At 30.5% G+C, this 13,310-nt stretch overlaps 1 protein-coding gene across 1 annotated transcript in view; it reads left to right on the top strand.

Moving 5' to 3' along the window:
- LOC145322108 (uncharacterized) overlaps positions 1-13,310 on the top strand; it is a 52,796-nt gene that overhangs the window by 12,738 nt on the left and 26,748 nt on the right. Inside the window, exons 10-16 of the mRNA XM_080163890.1 lie at positions 1,046-1,101; positions 1,636-1,737; positions 2,021-2,109; positions 2,494-2,539; positions 4,335-4,384; positions 6,151-6,199; positions 6,348-6,439. Of these exons, the coding sequence (XP_080020016.1) occupies positions 1,046-1,101; positions 1,636-1,737; positions 2,021-2,109; positions 2,494-2,539; positions 4,335-4,384; positions 6,151-6,199; positions 6,348-6,439 (484 nt within the window). The remainder of the gene's footprint in view (positions 1-1,045; positions 1,102-1,635; positions 1,738-2,020; positions 2,110-2,493; positions 2,540-4,334; positions 4,385-6,150; positions 6,200-6,347; positions 6,440-13,310) is intronic.

Genomic DNA, 13,310 nt, shown 5'->3' with positions numbered 1-13,310 from the left:
ACCATGACACTTTGGTTGAGCTTGACTTCCGAATTAGCGGGAAGTTCACGAGATCAGTTGGCGAACATACAAACCCCCAATACCAGGAACCATCAAGTTTCAACAGCAGGTTTGAATATAGATTTATTGATGAAATTATTTCAAAGACCTGAAATTACAATATCAATTAGTTCATAATTCCAGTCATTTATAACCACGTAATCTTATTTGCTTTTTAAAAATCATTTTTCTCTACGGTAAAAATCTTTGGAAACTTTGGCTTTAAAGGAAAATTATTTGGTTTAATAAATTATTGTTAAATGCAACAATAAGGCACATAAAAATTACTAAAACATATATTAAACACAATTAAGTTTCATGCTTAGCTGGCTAAAGCCTTTTTAAAACTACATATAATCGTCCTATACACCATACTTCTTAATCAAATTAACAAATTCTACCTGAAGTTCCTATGGTTTCAAATCCCTGGTATACTAGGGTCGTTCACACACTATGAGACCAATGATAGGCCCAATTTTGTTCTCCGAAATCTTCACACACTCATGTCTCATTCAAAAGTGAAAAACGTGGGCGCATATAAACAATCCATGCTGCGTCACTTTATGAAGGGAAAGTCAAAAAAGACGACATTTGCGCTTAATTCTAGGATTAATGATAAGGAATTAATTTCGTACTTGATAAACACAAAGCTTCCTCGAAAAGAGGTTAAGACACTGGGGAAAGGGTGAAATTACAAAATAGATTAGTTGAAATGTAACAAACGTTACAGATCGACAGATACACAAACAGACATACACAGTAACACACATGGTGCTTTCTCTCAAAGTGCCTAGCGAGCACAGAACCCTAAATCTAACCCTTCCTGACCTATACAATCGGTGCCCTAACCCTGCGGGGCTACCCTGTACCTAATAAAACCTGTCATAAGGCAGAATACAAATACACGAATATCTACTTTAGAATCAAAATTGGGGGGTTTTAGGGGGGGGGGGGTGTCTGTTCTCGACTTAGTTAAAGTATAGGTATAAATTTAAACTTTGTTTAGACAAGACAGATTTGGATGAGGTTAATGATATTTTGGATGAATGGTTTGCAAATGAGGTAAATAATTTTTTTTTTGTGTAAAATATCTGTAGATAATAGCACACATTTTAAAATAACATTTTTTATACTAAATAACAGGCATCTTTATTCGAAAAAAAGATAAAGAGACATAAACATAAACTAAAAATCACAAAAAGAATTTTATTGAGAAATAAAACAGTCTAAAACCATCCTAGGACCTATGTTCTGAAGAATTAAACCAGTTCAGAGTTTAGCGAGATCTTAACAGACAAACAAAAATCATTCTCTTTTATATAGCAGGCTACTACCGACAATAACCCTAGCATAATTGGGCTCTGCATTCTAAGTACTAGAAAAATAGCTTGAAACTGTCCAACGACTAAAATAGATAGCCTAAAACCAACAAAGGACCTATCCTAAAATGAACAATTCAACCCAGTTCAGTGTTTAGCGAAATCTATCAATATAAAAGAATATTCAACTTTATATAACAGGATATATCATGTTTAAAATTGAATTTTTACACAAAAGTGCCTTTTTTGATATAATAACAATAACAAATATTAACAGGGTGGGGAGGAAGACGACAGCAAAGAGGTTATTGAAGATGAACCTGTTGTGGAGGAGACTACAGATTATAAACCAACTATTGCTGAGGATCCTATTCCAAAGGTTATAGTTTTATTTCTTCTTAGGAGTAATTACTTCAAGGGGAGAAATGAGGGTGGGGGTGGTTCTTTATATTCTCAAAGTAACCTACAATTCCCATTTGGTAGATTTTGTCTGAAACAAAAAATCTACTTAAACCTTTTTAATAATTCTAAATTACACATATATCAAAACCGTTACTAAACGGTGTGAAAATAGTTCAGTACACCCAAGTCACAACAATTTAAAAGATATTATATTAGGTAGGAAAAACTATTTTTTTTTTAAATTTATGAAACATATTTAGAGTGATGTTCCTTGTGGTGATTGTGTGATCTGCGGACAACTGGCAAAAGCCTTCTGCACTGGATGCAAACATGTATTTTATTGTACAAGGTATTGTCTATCTATCTATTTATCCTTATTTATCACGTATCTATTTATCTATTATTTATCTGTTTATCTATTACTCAATTAATCAATTTATCTATCTATCTATCTACCTATCTATCTATATATCTATCTATTTATCTATCTATCTATCTATCTATCTATCTATCTATCTGTCTGTCTGTCTGTCTGTCTGTCTGTCTGTCTGTCTGTCTGTCTGTCTGTCTGTCTGTCTATCTATCTATCTATCTATCTATCTATCTATCCATCCATCCATCCATCCATCCATCCATCCATCCATCCATCCATCCATCCATCCATCCATCCATCCATCCATCCATCCATCCATCCATCCATCCATCCATCCATCCATCTATCTATCTAATTCAGAGAGCACCAGAAGAAAGATTGGGCAACTCATAAAGAAGTTTGCAAGGTAGATTTAAAATTTTCCCATCTCTGATCATTTATTATAGTTGTGTCCACTATATTTATAAAATATTAATGTTACACTATGCCTATATTCCCAGAGAGGGGACAATTGGCTGTTGATTACACTAGTCCCCAAAGTTTTACTGAATTTTGCTTGGTTGGTTTATTAGGTTGTGTGTTCAATCGATTTAATCACTAATTTTGATATACAGAAGGAGTAATTTTGTGTGACATCATTGAGGATGTACATCAATTTATTGGCCATTGTCTTATCCCTTTAGTTCCCTGCTATGAGTATTTATTATAGTTGTGTCCACTACATTTATAAAAGATGACAGGAACATTACACTGGGTGTCAACATAAATGATTATATTGGTTTCCTTAAAAAACTTCAAATAACATGTTATAATATAGGAAAACATCTCATTAATGTGTATTCTCGATTTGCCATTGAATAAGATAAATATAGAAAGATGAACAATCAATAAGTGTATCTAAAGAAAAACTTTGTAGATCAAGGGATAAGACAATGACGATAAACTGACGTACATCCCCAATTTTAACACTGACAAATCTATTGACAAAAGTTAAGAAAGGTAATTTGTGTTGTAAAAGGTGGACACCAACCAATATTCCATTTATTGTGTATGGGAACACAATGTATTGTGTTAGATAAAGTCATGATAACCTTTGATAAATATGTCCTAACATTAATGTCATATGTGCCATATATGCAGGGATTGGACAATAGACAAAAAATGTGAGAGAAAGAGAGTAAGAGAGTAAGAGAGAGAGAGAGTGAGAGAGTGAGAGAGAGAGAGAGAGAGAGAGAGAGAGAGAGAGAGAGAGAGAGAGAGAGAGAGAGAGAGAGAGAGAGAGAGAGAGAGAGAGAGAGAGAGAGAGAGAGAGAGAGAGAGAGAGGGAGAGAGAGAGAGAGAGAGAGAGAGAGAGAGAGAGAGAGAGAGAGAGAGAGAGAGAGAAAAAAATTTAGACAGACCGGACAAACAGACATGATCACTTCTAGAGTAGCTTCGCTCAAAGTAGAATAAATAGCCAGACAAAGTATACATAATGTTCTTTTAAATATTCATATTTCCAATTTTTAATAAAACTTTGCACTTGGACAGATAAGGAAAAGTGTGCTTCCATTTCCGCACATGTTTCATATATTAAAATTCAAGTTATTCAGGGCCGCTTGGTTGTTTAATACCTTAGAACCGGGTAAGTTAGGTTATATTGGGTACTTGGTACGACCGGAGGATTATTGCACGGCAGGTATAGGTCCTGCAGGGTTGTAACCATAAGAAGTATTTGATTTTAGTGCTCAAAAGTTATCTTAATTGAAAGCACCTATGTCTAATTATAAATACAAAATACTATGTAGATGTGATATTATGGGGAAATGATTGCACACAATAAGAAAATGTTATTTCAATATTCACAAAGTTTAAACAAAGAAAAATAGAAAATTTAAAGTTTAATTTAGTTCTATACATAATATTTAATAATATATCTCTGAATTATTTATCTTATCAAAAAAACTTTTAAATATCAACTAAAAACAGAAAAGATTATTTAGAGAAATGCAAAAATGATTTTGATTTTATAGAACAATCATTGCGTGTTAAAAATCACAATTATACCGTTTTAAGGTAGGTATAGCCAAAAACTGAATTAATTCTTTAAAAATATAGGGTTATTTAAGCTACTTGGAAATTTATTCAGTTCAAGTTGTTGGTTACGGCTGCGTTTCCATATACCAAAAGTACAGATCTAAGATGATTGTTTAAATTTTCAGGAAATGGCAAAACTACCCTACAGAGTGGAAAGAAGTCCTGTCTTTGGAAGGTAACTATAACATTCACTCTCACAGGTCATAAGTTCAAGCTTATACCAACAACGAAACTAATTCGAAAAATAAATCACGAAACCTACACGTGGTTTCCAGCTGTCATTTTGGGGCGACACAGAAAAATTTACGACCTTTTTATCTGCCTATCAAATATTATTTTAGATTTATTTTGCTTGTTGGCTATACCTTACTCCTGCATAAGGTCAAAAATTGGCCCTTATAGCATTATTGGCATTGCCTTTTGTTGCTATGCAATGATGTCTTTTGTTAGTTCTTAAAAAAGTCTTTGAAATCAATTTTTTTGTGCGAACCATCATCTTTATTAAAGGTTGTTATATTAATAAACCCCGAACAAACATAATATGCAAATCTGAATTTTCAAAATAGCAGCTTTATTATTCATTTAGGATGATTTTAGGCCTCCTTTGGTTACAAAATTCCACTGTTATTTTTTTTATTAATCAGCACCAATAAAGCACAAGATCTCAAAAACAGCATTTGGGGGAAATACTGGTAAACAAAAAAAGTTTTTTTGGCACATTTTTAATCTTTTAAAGATTGATTCCAATAAATTAATAATTTTTAAAGTGATTTATACAATAATTATAATGATATGAAGTTTAAGGTAGATATTCAGGATTTTTCTAAATAAGAAATGTTTGAAAAAAAATAAATTCGATCCCTATCACTTTAGAGGACAGCAGCTAACCCCCAGTCTTATGAATGAACCTAAATACATGTTAAAGATAAAAATTACCCTGAAAAGTAAACAAAAATGTTTTTTAATGTGTTAAAAAAATCCATTTTAAAGTCTTGATTTTGAGGATGATGACCTTTAAGATGCTCCTATTGGTGGTGATGGTGAGCCAAATGTTATCAAAGTGCATGTACATACATGATGACAACTTATATATTAAACTATGATCCAATTTTTGTAGTCATAGCAGCCTCCAATGGAGCCTCCCGACAAGAAATATAACCATCTTCTAAAAACTACAGTATTCACCTTATGAATTGGAGTAAATAATATTGCAATTCTTTTCTTTTTTAATAATGCTGGGCTGGAGGCTGATATGACTACAAAAATTGGATCATAGTTTAATATATAAGTTGTCATCATGGACATGCACTTTGATAACATTTTGCTTACCATCACTACCAATAGGAGCATCTTAAAGGTCATCATCCTCAAAATCAAGATTTTAAAATGGACTTTTTTAACACATTAAAAAACATTTTTGTATACTTTTCAGGGTAATATTTATCTTTAACATGTATTTAGGTTCATCCATAAAACTGGGGGTCAGCAGCTGTCCACTAAAGTGATAGGGATTGAATTTATTTTTTTTCAAACATTTCTTATTTACAAAAATCATGAATATCTACCTTAAACTATATTTCATTATAATATATGCATAATTCCCTAAAAAATTATTAATTTAACAGAATAAATCTTTAAAAGAGGAGAAAAGTGCCCCAAAACCTTTTTTTATTGCTTTGTTTTGGATTTGCATATTATTTTTGTTCACCAGTATTTCCCCCAAATGCTGTTTTTTGAGATCTTGTGCTTTATTGGTGCTGATTAATAAAAAAATAACAGTGGAATTTTGTAACCAAAGGAGGCATCTACATTTGATATTTATTGTAAAATCATACTAAATGAATAATAAAGCTGATATTTGAAAATTCAGATTTGCATTTTATGTTTGTTCAGGGTTTATAAGATTCCCTTACATTCTATACTAAAGGATGATTTTTTAAGGTTTTTGGCAGCCACTAAGGATTTACCAGAAGGAGAGCTCATTCTCCAGGTTTAGTAGTTTTTTTTAACTCATTAACTGCATTACCTAAACTATCGTTTGTATTTTTTGTTGTTGATTATATTGAATATGTTTTTTTTAATTGTTGTGCTCTACAACTTAATTTATAAATGTAACACGTTTAACTGACAATTTCTAGGAGAGTCCTATGATTGTTGGACCCCGTCAGCTGACAAAACCTGTTTGTTTGGGCTGTCACAAGGAGATCAAGTCTGCAGGAGAGAGTATCAAGTAAGTTTTAAAATTCGCCTTTTCACCTGTTAATCATGGATCTAAAGGAATAAGAGAATGGCAAATTAATTAATGCACATCCCTTATAATTATACACCAAATTACCGCTTCTGTAGATTACAATTAGTGGTTGAAACGTTTGGACACTCAACTTAATGAATTAACCAATCAAAATTGATTAAAGTCCCCAAAGTTGTTATGCTAACAAATAAGAAATCGTCATTAAATAACTTTGGGGACCAGTGTAACAAACAGTCCATTGTCCCCTCTCTAATGTGATAAAATTTTTATTATTATAAAATTTTTGTAAGGAAATGTTTAGAAAACAAGGACATATGCTACTTTTGATGATACATTAAGCAAAAAGGAATATAACCCTAAAAAATACTTTTTCATGGGTCATTCTGCAAATAATTAATTGGCTTTACCATATATGGAAGTCTTGATTCTTAAATCCTGACAAAAAGAAACATCTGACCCCAGAAATTAAACTATTTCTTCAAGAATTGTGAATTATTAAATTGCTTGAGAAAAATAAATTTATTACAACATAAACATGAATTTTAATTTAACAATAACAGGATATCACAACAGTCTTAGATTTTAATAAAAATAAATAATAACAGAAAACAATTATATACAAATAAATAAAAAAATTATATAAATAAAATAATAATATAAAATACATATTTAACAATTTTACATCTATTAGAAAAAACATGAATTATAACAATAACAAAAACAGGATATCACAACAGTCTTAGATTTTAATAAAAATAAACAATAGTTATAACATTTTTCCTCCTTTAATATTAATTTGGCTGCTCAATAAAAGTAAAAGCAGTTGTGCTGCCAAATCAAAGATGAACAAGGGGTTATCTTCTTTTTAACCGCAAGCAATGAATGAGCTTGGTGTACAAGCTGGAGCTGCAGCTGGAAGTGTCACAGAAACAGTTTCTAAAAAAATGAAATCATAGTCAACAAGTTAATTCTCTTGTTTCAAGAAATAATTTAGAGCAAACCAGGGTATTATCTAATTGTAATTGTAATACTCTAACAATTTAGGATATTAGGTTAAGGAGCATCCAACTGCAATCCAAGAAATAATTTAGAGAACACCAGGGCATTATCCAATTGTAATTGTAATACTCTAACAATTTAGGATATAAGGTTAAGGAACATCCAACAGCATCCAATCCATTGATATTACGAATTTTTTCTGAAATTCTTAAGTGTGCACTGAGCTGCACCTGTTTATGAGAGAGACATTGACCTACTTTTACTATTAGAGTCACATGCCAGACATAACAGAAGTATGCATAGGGATGGGAAGCATTTAATTTATCCACATTAGATTTACTACTAAAAAGTATACTTACTAACAGTAGTCAGTGAGTAGGTAGTAGATGTCGAAATTGTTGTCAGGGTAGTTGTCATATAATACCAGGCAAACCTGGCCTCTCTGCCCCTTTGGGGCTCTTCTACAGTTGAGACATGGCTTGGTTCAACATAATTGTACTTGCTTCTCCTGGATTGTGAATGATATAAAGTGTAAAAGATAAATTACTACAATATGAATGAAGTTTTATATTTTTTTTTCTTCTTTTTTATAGAGTCTACAAGAAACTATGTTTTATCATAACTGAGCTATAGAATTTAAAGGGTTCAAGTTGAAATAAATTAATATTATAATTTTACTGAAAGAAAGAATATGTAATGACCTGTTGGATTTACTTGGTGTGACTTCTATTATTTCATTTCGAATCAGGGATTTCTTTTTTCTAGTTTCTGCACAAGCCGCATAGGACACTTTTTGCAACCTAAAATTAGTAACAAAGTAATGAATAAAGGTTTGGTCTATCTGTTGATTTTAAATTTTAGCTATTTAGCTTAATAGTAGCAACAGTTTAAATTGCCAAGCTCTAAATTTATTCATTTTTCACAAAAAGAACAGAACAAAAAAGAGCAAGAAATGAAAATACTTTTGCTAGACATGTTGCTGTAACATTGCTTAGTACAGGCAGACAGAGTGAGGTAATATATTTTCATACACCTTAATGTTTCAGATACATTACTTGGTACAGACAAACGAACAAACAGACAGAGTGAGGGAATACAATTACTTGCACTAGACATGTTGCTGTAACAATGCTTGGTACAGACACACAGACAAACAGTAGTGCAGGAATATAATTACTTACTGTAGACATGTCATTGTCACACTGCTTGGTAAAGTAGTTAAAGAGATAGTTGTAGAGGTAGTTGAGGAGACGAAAAAGAACTTTGGCTGCCTAAAATAGAAAACTATTTTGTAAAGAATTATGACATTGACGCTGGAGGTTTCATATTTAGGTTATTGGGTCTAACTGTGGCAGTCTTTCAGCAGTTTATTATAAGTGGTTTGATTTCTGCAGGGTTTCTTTTGTCTGGCAGTAAAATACTGTTTACTTAGAATAGAGGGCTGTTTTTTTGTGTGGAGATTTCGTTAAAAACAGTTCATAGATGACAATAAGTACATATGTGATTTAAAGGAAGCCTGCAAGAAATACCACGCTTTAACTGCTGAAAGACTGCCACAAGTAGACCAAATACCTCAAATTTGAAGCCTTTAGCTTCTATAACAAAAAAGTTCTAGGCATTTTAAAATGACATTTTATGTACAATGAAAATTTTGAAATAATTGCCATGCTCATGTTGAAAACTTTGAAATTAAACTACGTGGCCTAGAAACAAAATTATAAGCTTATTTTTTTCATAAATTTAGGTTTCCAGTAACTAATTATATTTTTACAATAAAAATACCCATTTTTATAGTCAAAATCATTAAAAAAATTAAGTTTAACTTTCGTTGTTTCGAGTGTATTGTAGCCAATCAGAAGGCTGAATCAGCTTAACAACCAATCACAGCTGAGCTTGTATTATTTTACCCCTTTGTTTTCGCTATGATTTTCGTTTAAAAATGCAATTTAAATCGAATTTTTTTCATCGATTTTGCCTATGAAATGTGGTGTTTTTATTGTAAAAATGTAATCAGTTACCGGCAATCTAAGATTCTGACAAAGATAAGGTTATAATTTTGTGTCTAGGCGACGTAATTTAATATTGTTTTTTCTTTTATGAGCATTGGAAATCTTTCAAAAATTTCATTGTACATAAAATGCTATTTTGAAATGCCTAGAACTTTTTGTTATTGAAGCTGAAGGCTTTAAATTTGGGGTATTGAGTCTACTTGTGGCAGTCTTTCAGCAGTTAAAGCGTGGTATTTCTTGCAGGCGTCCTTTAAAGATAAAAAAATCAGTGGTTATACACGGTGTTTAAAAAAAACTGCCTTTTCCGGTTTTGGGAAACAACCATAAGGAGTATGAAAAAAAAATTCATATAACCATATTCTCTGTAAAAATGTACATTACATTTACTTAAGGTGTTTTTTGATATCTCTAAAAATGTGGCTGTACTGATAAGTACATGTAGGGTAAAAATGCCTCATGCTAAAACTGTGATAACTATTTGATTCAATTAACTTATTTATTTTGTAACATTTTGGTTTAAAAGTAATATATTAAAGTAGTAAAAGGTTAAATCAATGTCCCCATTTGAGATTTTTTACATATTTTCTTTTCTGGGCCTCATACAAAGAGCGTTTTAGATTATTCAGAATTTTGTTTTTTCTATTTCTCTATGGCAAAGTCATTTTTCATAATAGATCTCTTCTAATACTATGCGTATTAATAAATTTAAAACGTCACTTTTTATTTCATTTCAATATTCTAATAAATAAGCAAGTTATGTAGGTTTGATATTGATTCTAAAAGTGCGTTTGCTTAAATTAATAAAGTTTTATGAGTTAATCTGTTATGGCCTGTCAATTAAAATTAAGAGATTATAGGGGGAGGGAAGATGAACGAACATGAACATTTTTAATACTAAGAATCAAAATTCAAGCAATAAGAAAATTTATTTTTGGTTTTAATAAAATGTATTTTAAATTAAATTTTAAATGTATTTATTAGAATATTTTGTTGTGCATGCTATAATGTTATTTTCAAGTAAAAAGAAGATATTAATTCAACGTTATATCATAAAATTCCATGTGAATACAGTAACACACACACTTTTTAAATTCTTTGGGCTCTAAAAAGTGGCGTTGTTTTAAGAGATATTAAAAAACACCTTTTATAAATTCAATGCATATTTTTATAGAGAATATGGACATATAATTATTTTTTTCATACTCCTACTGGCTGTTTCCCAAAACCAGAAAACGCAGTTTTATTTGAAACACCCTGTATATCTAGAATAACATAGAAAAAAATTGTAAAAACCTTTAAAGTATGTTCTTAATATTTCTTTAGCATTACTAAAAGACAAACAAAAACAAAGATATTCAGAAAGTTCATTGGTATATAAAATCTTCACATAAAATTTCAGTTGCTAATCTTGAATAGCATTGCAGAAAATCATACACACCCCATAGTGTTAGAGAATGAACGACTGATGAACAGGCAAAGTGAATTATAGAGAAGTTACTAGCAAATAAAACTAACTGTATACCTAGCACCAGCAGCATTTGTATTGATGAAAAGTGTTGATAAAATGACCAAAACGCACAACAAGGTATTTTTAATCATCTAAAAAAAATTAATCACATGATATGGTAGAAGTTATTTTCTATAAGTAAAATATAACTCACTAAAACTCAAAGAATAGATTTATTAACCCATTCGTACCCACACGTCATTAAAACTACGTTAAAGTAGACTCTGTTTAGAGGGCTCTAAAAACTGACAGGGATGATAAATATAAAAAATAAAAATAGATGTTGAAAGATTATTGCCATCACTTTCATTTAAGACTTTAAAAATATTAAAATAATAATAACTAATTAAGATTTAAATGTTTTAATAAAAGGCTTAATCAAAAATTGAAAATTGAGAGGGTAATAATTTTTATAGTCATAAATCAATCAAAAGATATGGTGTTTTAACAAATTTTCTTGAATATTCTGGCAGTCAATAATAAAAATTTTTAGCTTTTAAAAGATATTGCCAGGGAATCCTAAAATTTCACGGAGAAAAAAGTGTTTGAAAAAGTTACGTAAGAATCATTACGCATGGCTTAAATTCCCCCTTACTATTTATAGTAATAATATGTATGATGAATAATTCCCCTAGAAATTATGCCCTTAAATCATATTTGGAGTGTATGGTCAGTCCTTAAATATTTATACTTTTTAAATTAGTAACTCATATTTTTAAAATAATTTCATCTTAAAAAATATTCTTCAGTGCAAATACATTAAAAGCCACTACTTAAAAATTTAGATGTATAATTTTTACTATTTTGTTCTTTAATATACTTCACCATTAAAAGACTAAGTTTTATTTAAAAATCGAACTTTCAATTGTAAAAATAGTTAGGTAGAGGAGGGTTAAAGGGAAGAAAAAGGATGACAACATTTATAAGCAGCGAAGGCATGAAAATTATAGATTTACAAACAGACAATGTTAGATATTTTCTGATGTTCTGTGTACATAAAAAGAGAGGTAGAAAATTTGGAAAGAGAGAAAGATGATTCATGTACAAAACACATATCTGATTAATAATTTATGTCACCAAAAATTCACCAGCTGTGAGAAATTTGCGTTTTCCCTATTCAGTTTCTTAACAAAGACAAGGGAGCATATTAGATTATAGAGTAGCTGCGCAACTATTTATATAGTAGCTTCGCTTCGCTTTGCTTGTAATAGATGGTAATAGGAAATATGAGGCAGAGCAATTCACCTGCCAAATTGGAAAAGGGATAATTAAATGACCTATATCTAGTCTTTAACTGAAATTCATTTTTTGAAAAGTAATTTGACTAATGTAAAAAATTCATTTCTAAAAGATAGAAAAAAAATTTCTTCCATATACCTAATACTTGTAAATACATGTCAATGATATTGAGGATAGATAATTTACATAAAAAAATATATCTCTTTATCCCTAGATAAACAGGAAATAAGTAGGGTCAAATCAAGATATTGTTTTACAGTGACATGATAAATTAATTAGAGGAAGAATAGTGAGGGGGGGGGGAAGGGGCGGGAATTTTCTCAAAGAAAAAAATGAGGAGGGGTTTGTATTTTGAGTTGAGCAAACAAATTTACCGGAAGCGCAGAGTCGGACATCATTTGACATCTTTACAACATATTTTTATGATATTAGGGAAAGGTGTAAAATAGAGGGTGGGTCCGTGGGATATAAATGATCTTAATTGTTATTGGTTGAAATCATAGTCATAAAGTATGGTAATATTCTCGCGCATTTGTGAAACCGTGCAATAGAAAAGGATTTAGGAATGTTTGTTATAATTGATAAATGGAATAAAGGGATAAGTTATTTGTTTTTTAGTAGGAAATAAAGTTATAGTTTTGTTAGATGAAAACAATGTACAAAAACTAAACAAAGAAAATACATAAGAAATAAAAAAGATGTAATTGTTCCCTAATTCTTGATCATTTTTAAAAAATTTTCTAGCTTATATTTGTCTCTAAGCTATTTTCTATCATATGATATAATGTTCTTATGTCTGTAGCTTAAGATTTCTATAACTACTAAACTGATTCAGTTCTCCATTTTAGGGAATATTCTCATAAGTCCTGGGATAGTTTTAGACTATTTCACTTTTAACATAAGCCTTTTGTGGTTTTTGGCTACTTTTCTACCCCCTTCCCACCCCTTTGGAGACAGATTTTTAGATGCTAGGGGCGCATCCCTTAGTAATTAAACAAAGAAATGGTTTTAAAACCATTTTCATATTTTGAAACATATATAATTAAAGCAAAATAACTTTTTTTTTGTTTTGAGAAAAACAAATAAAGTTTTCTAG

This window comes from Acartia tonsa, chromosome 6 (genome assembly GCF_053477335.1).
Source record: "Acartia tonsa isolate MP-2025a chromosome 6, ASM5347733v1, whole genome shotgun sequence".
NCBI lineage: Eukaryota > Metazoa > Arthropoda > Copepoda > Calanoida > Acartiidae > Acartia > Acartia tonsa.
This window is presented reverse-complemented; position numbering and strand designations above follow the sequence as displayed.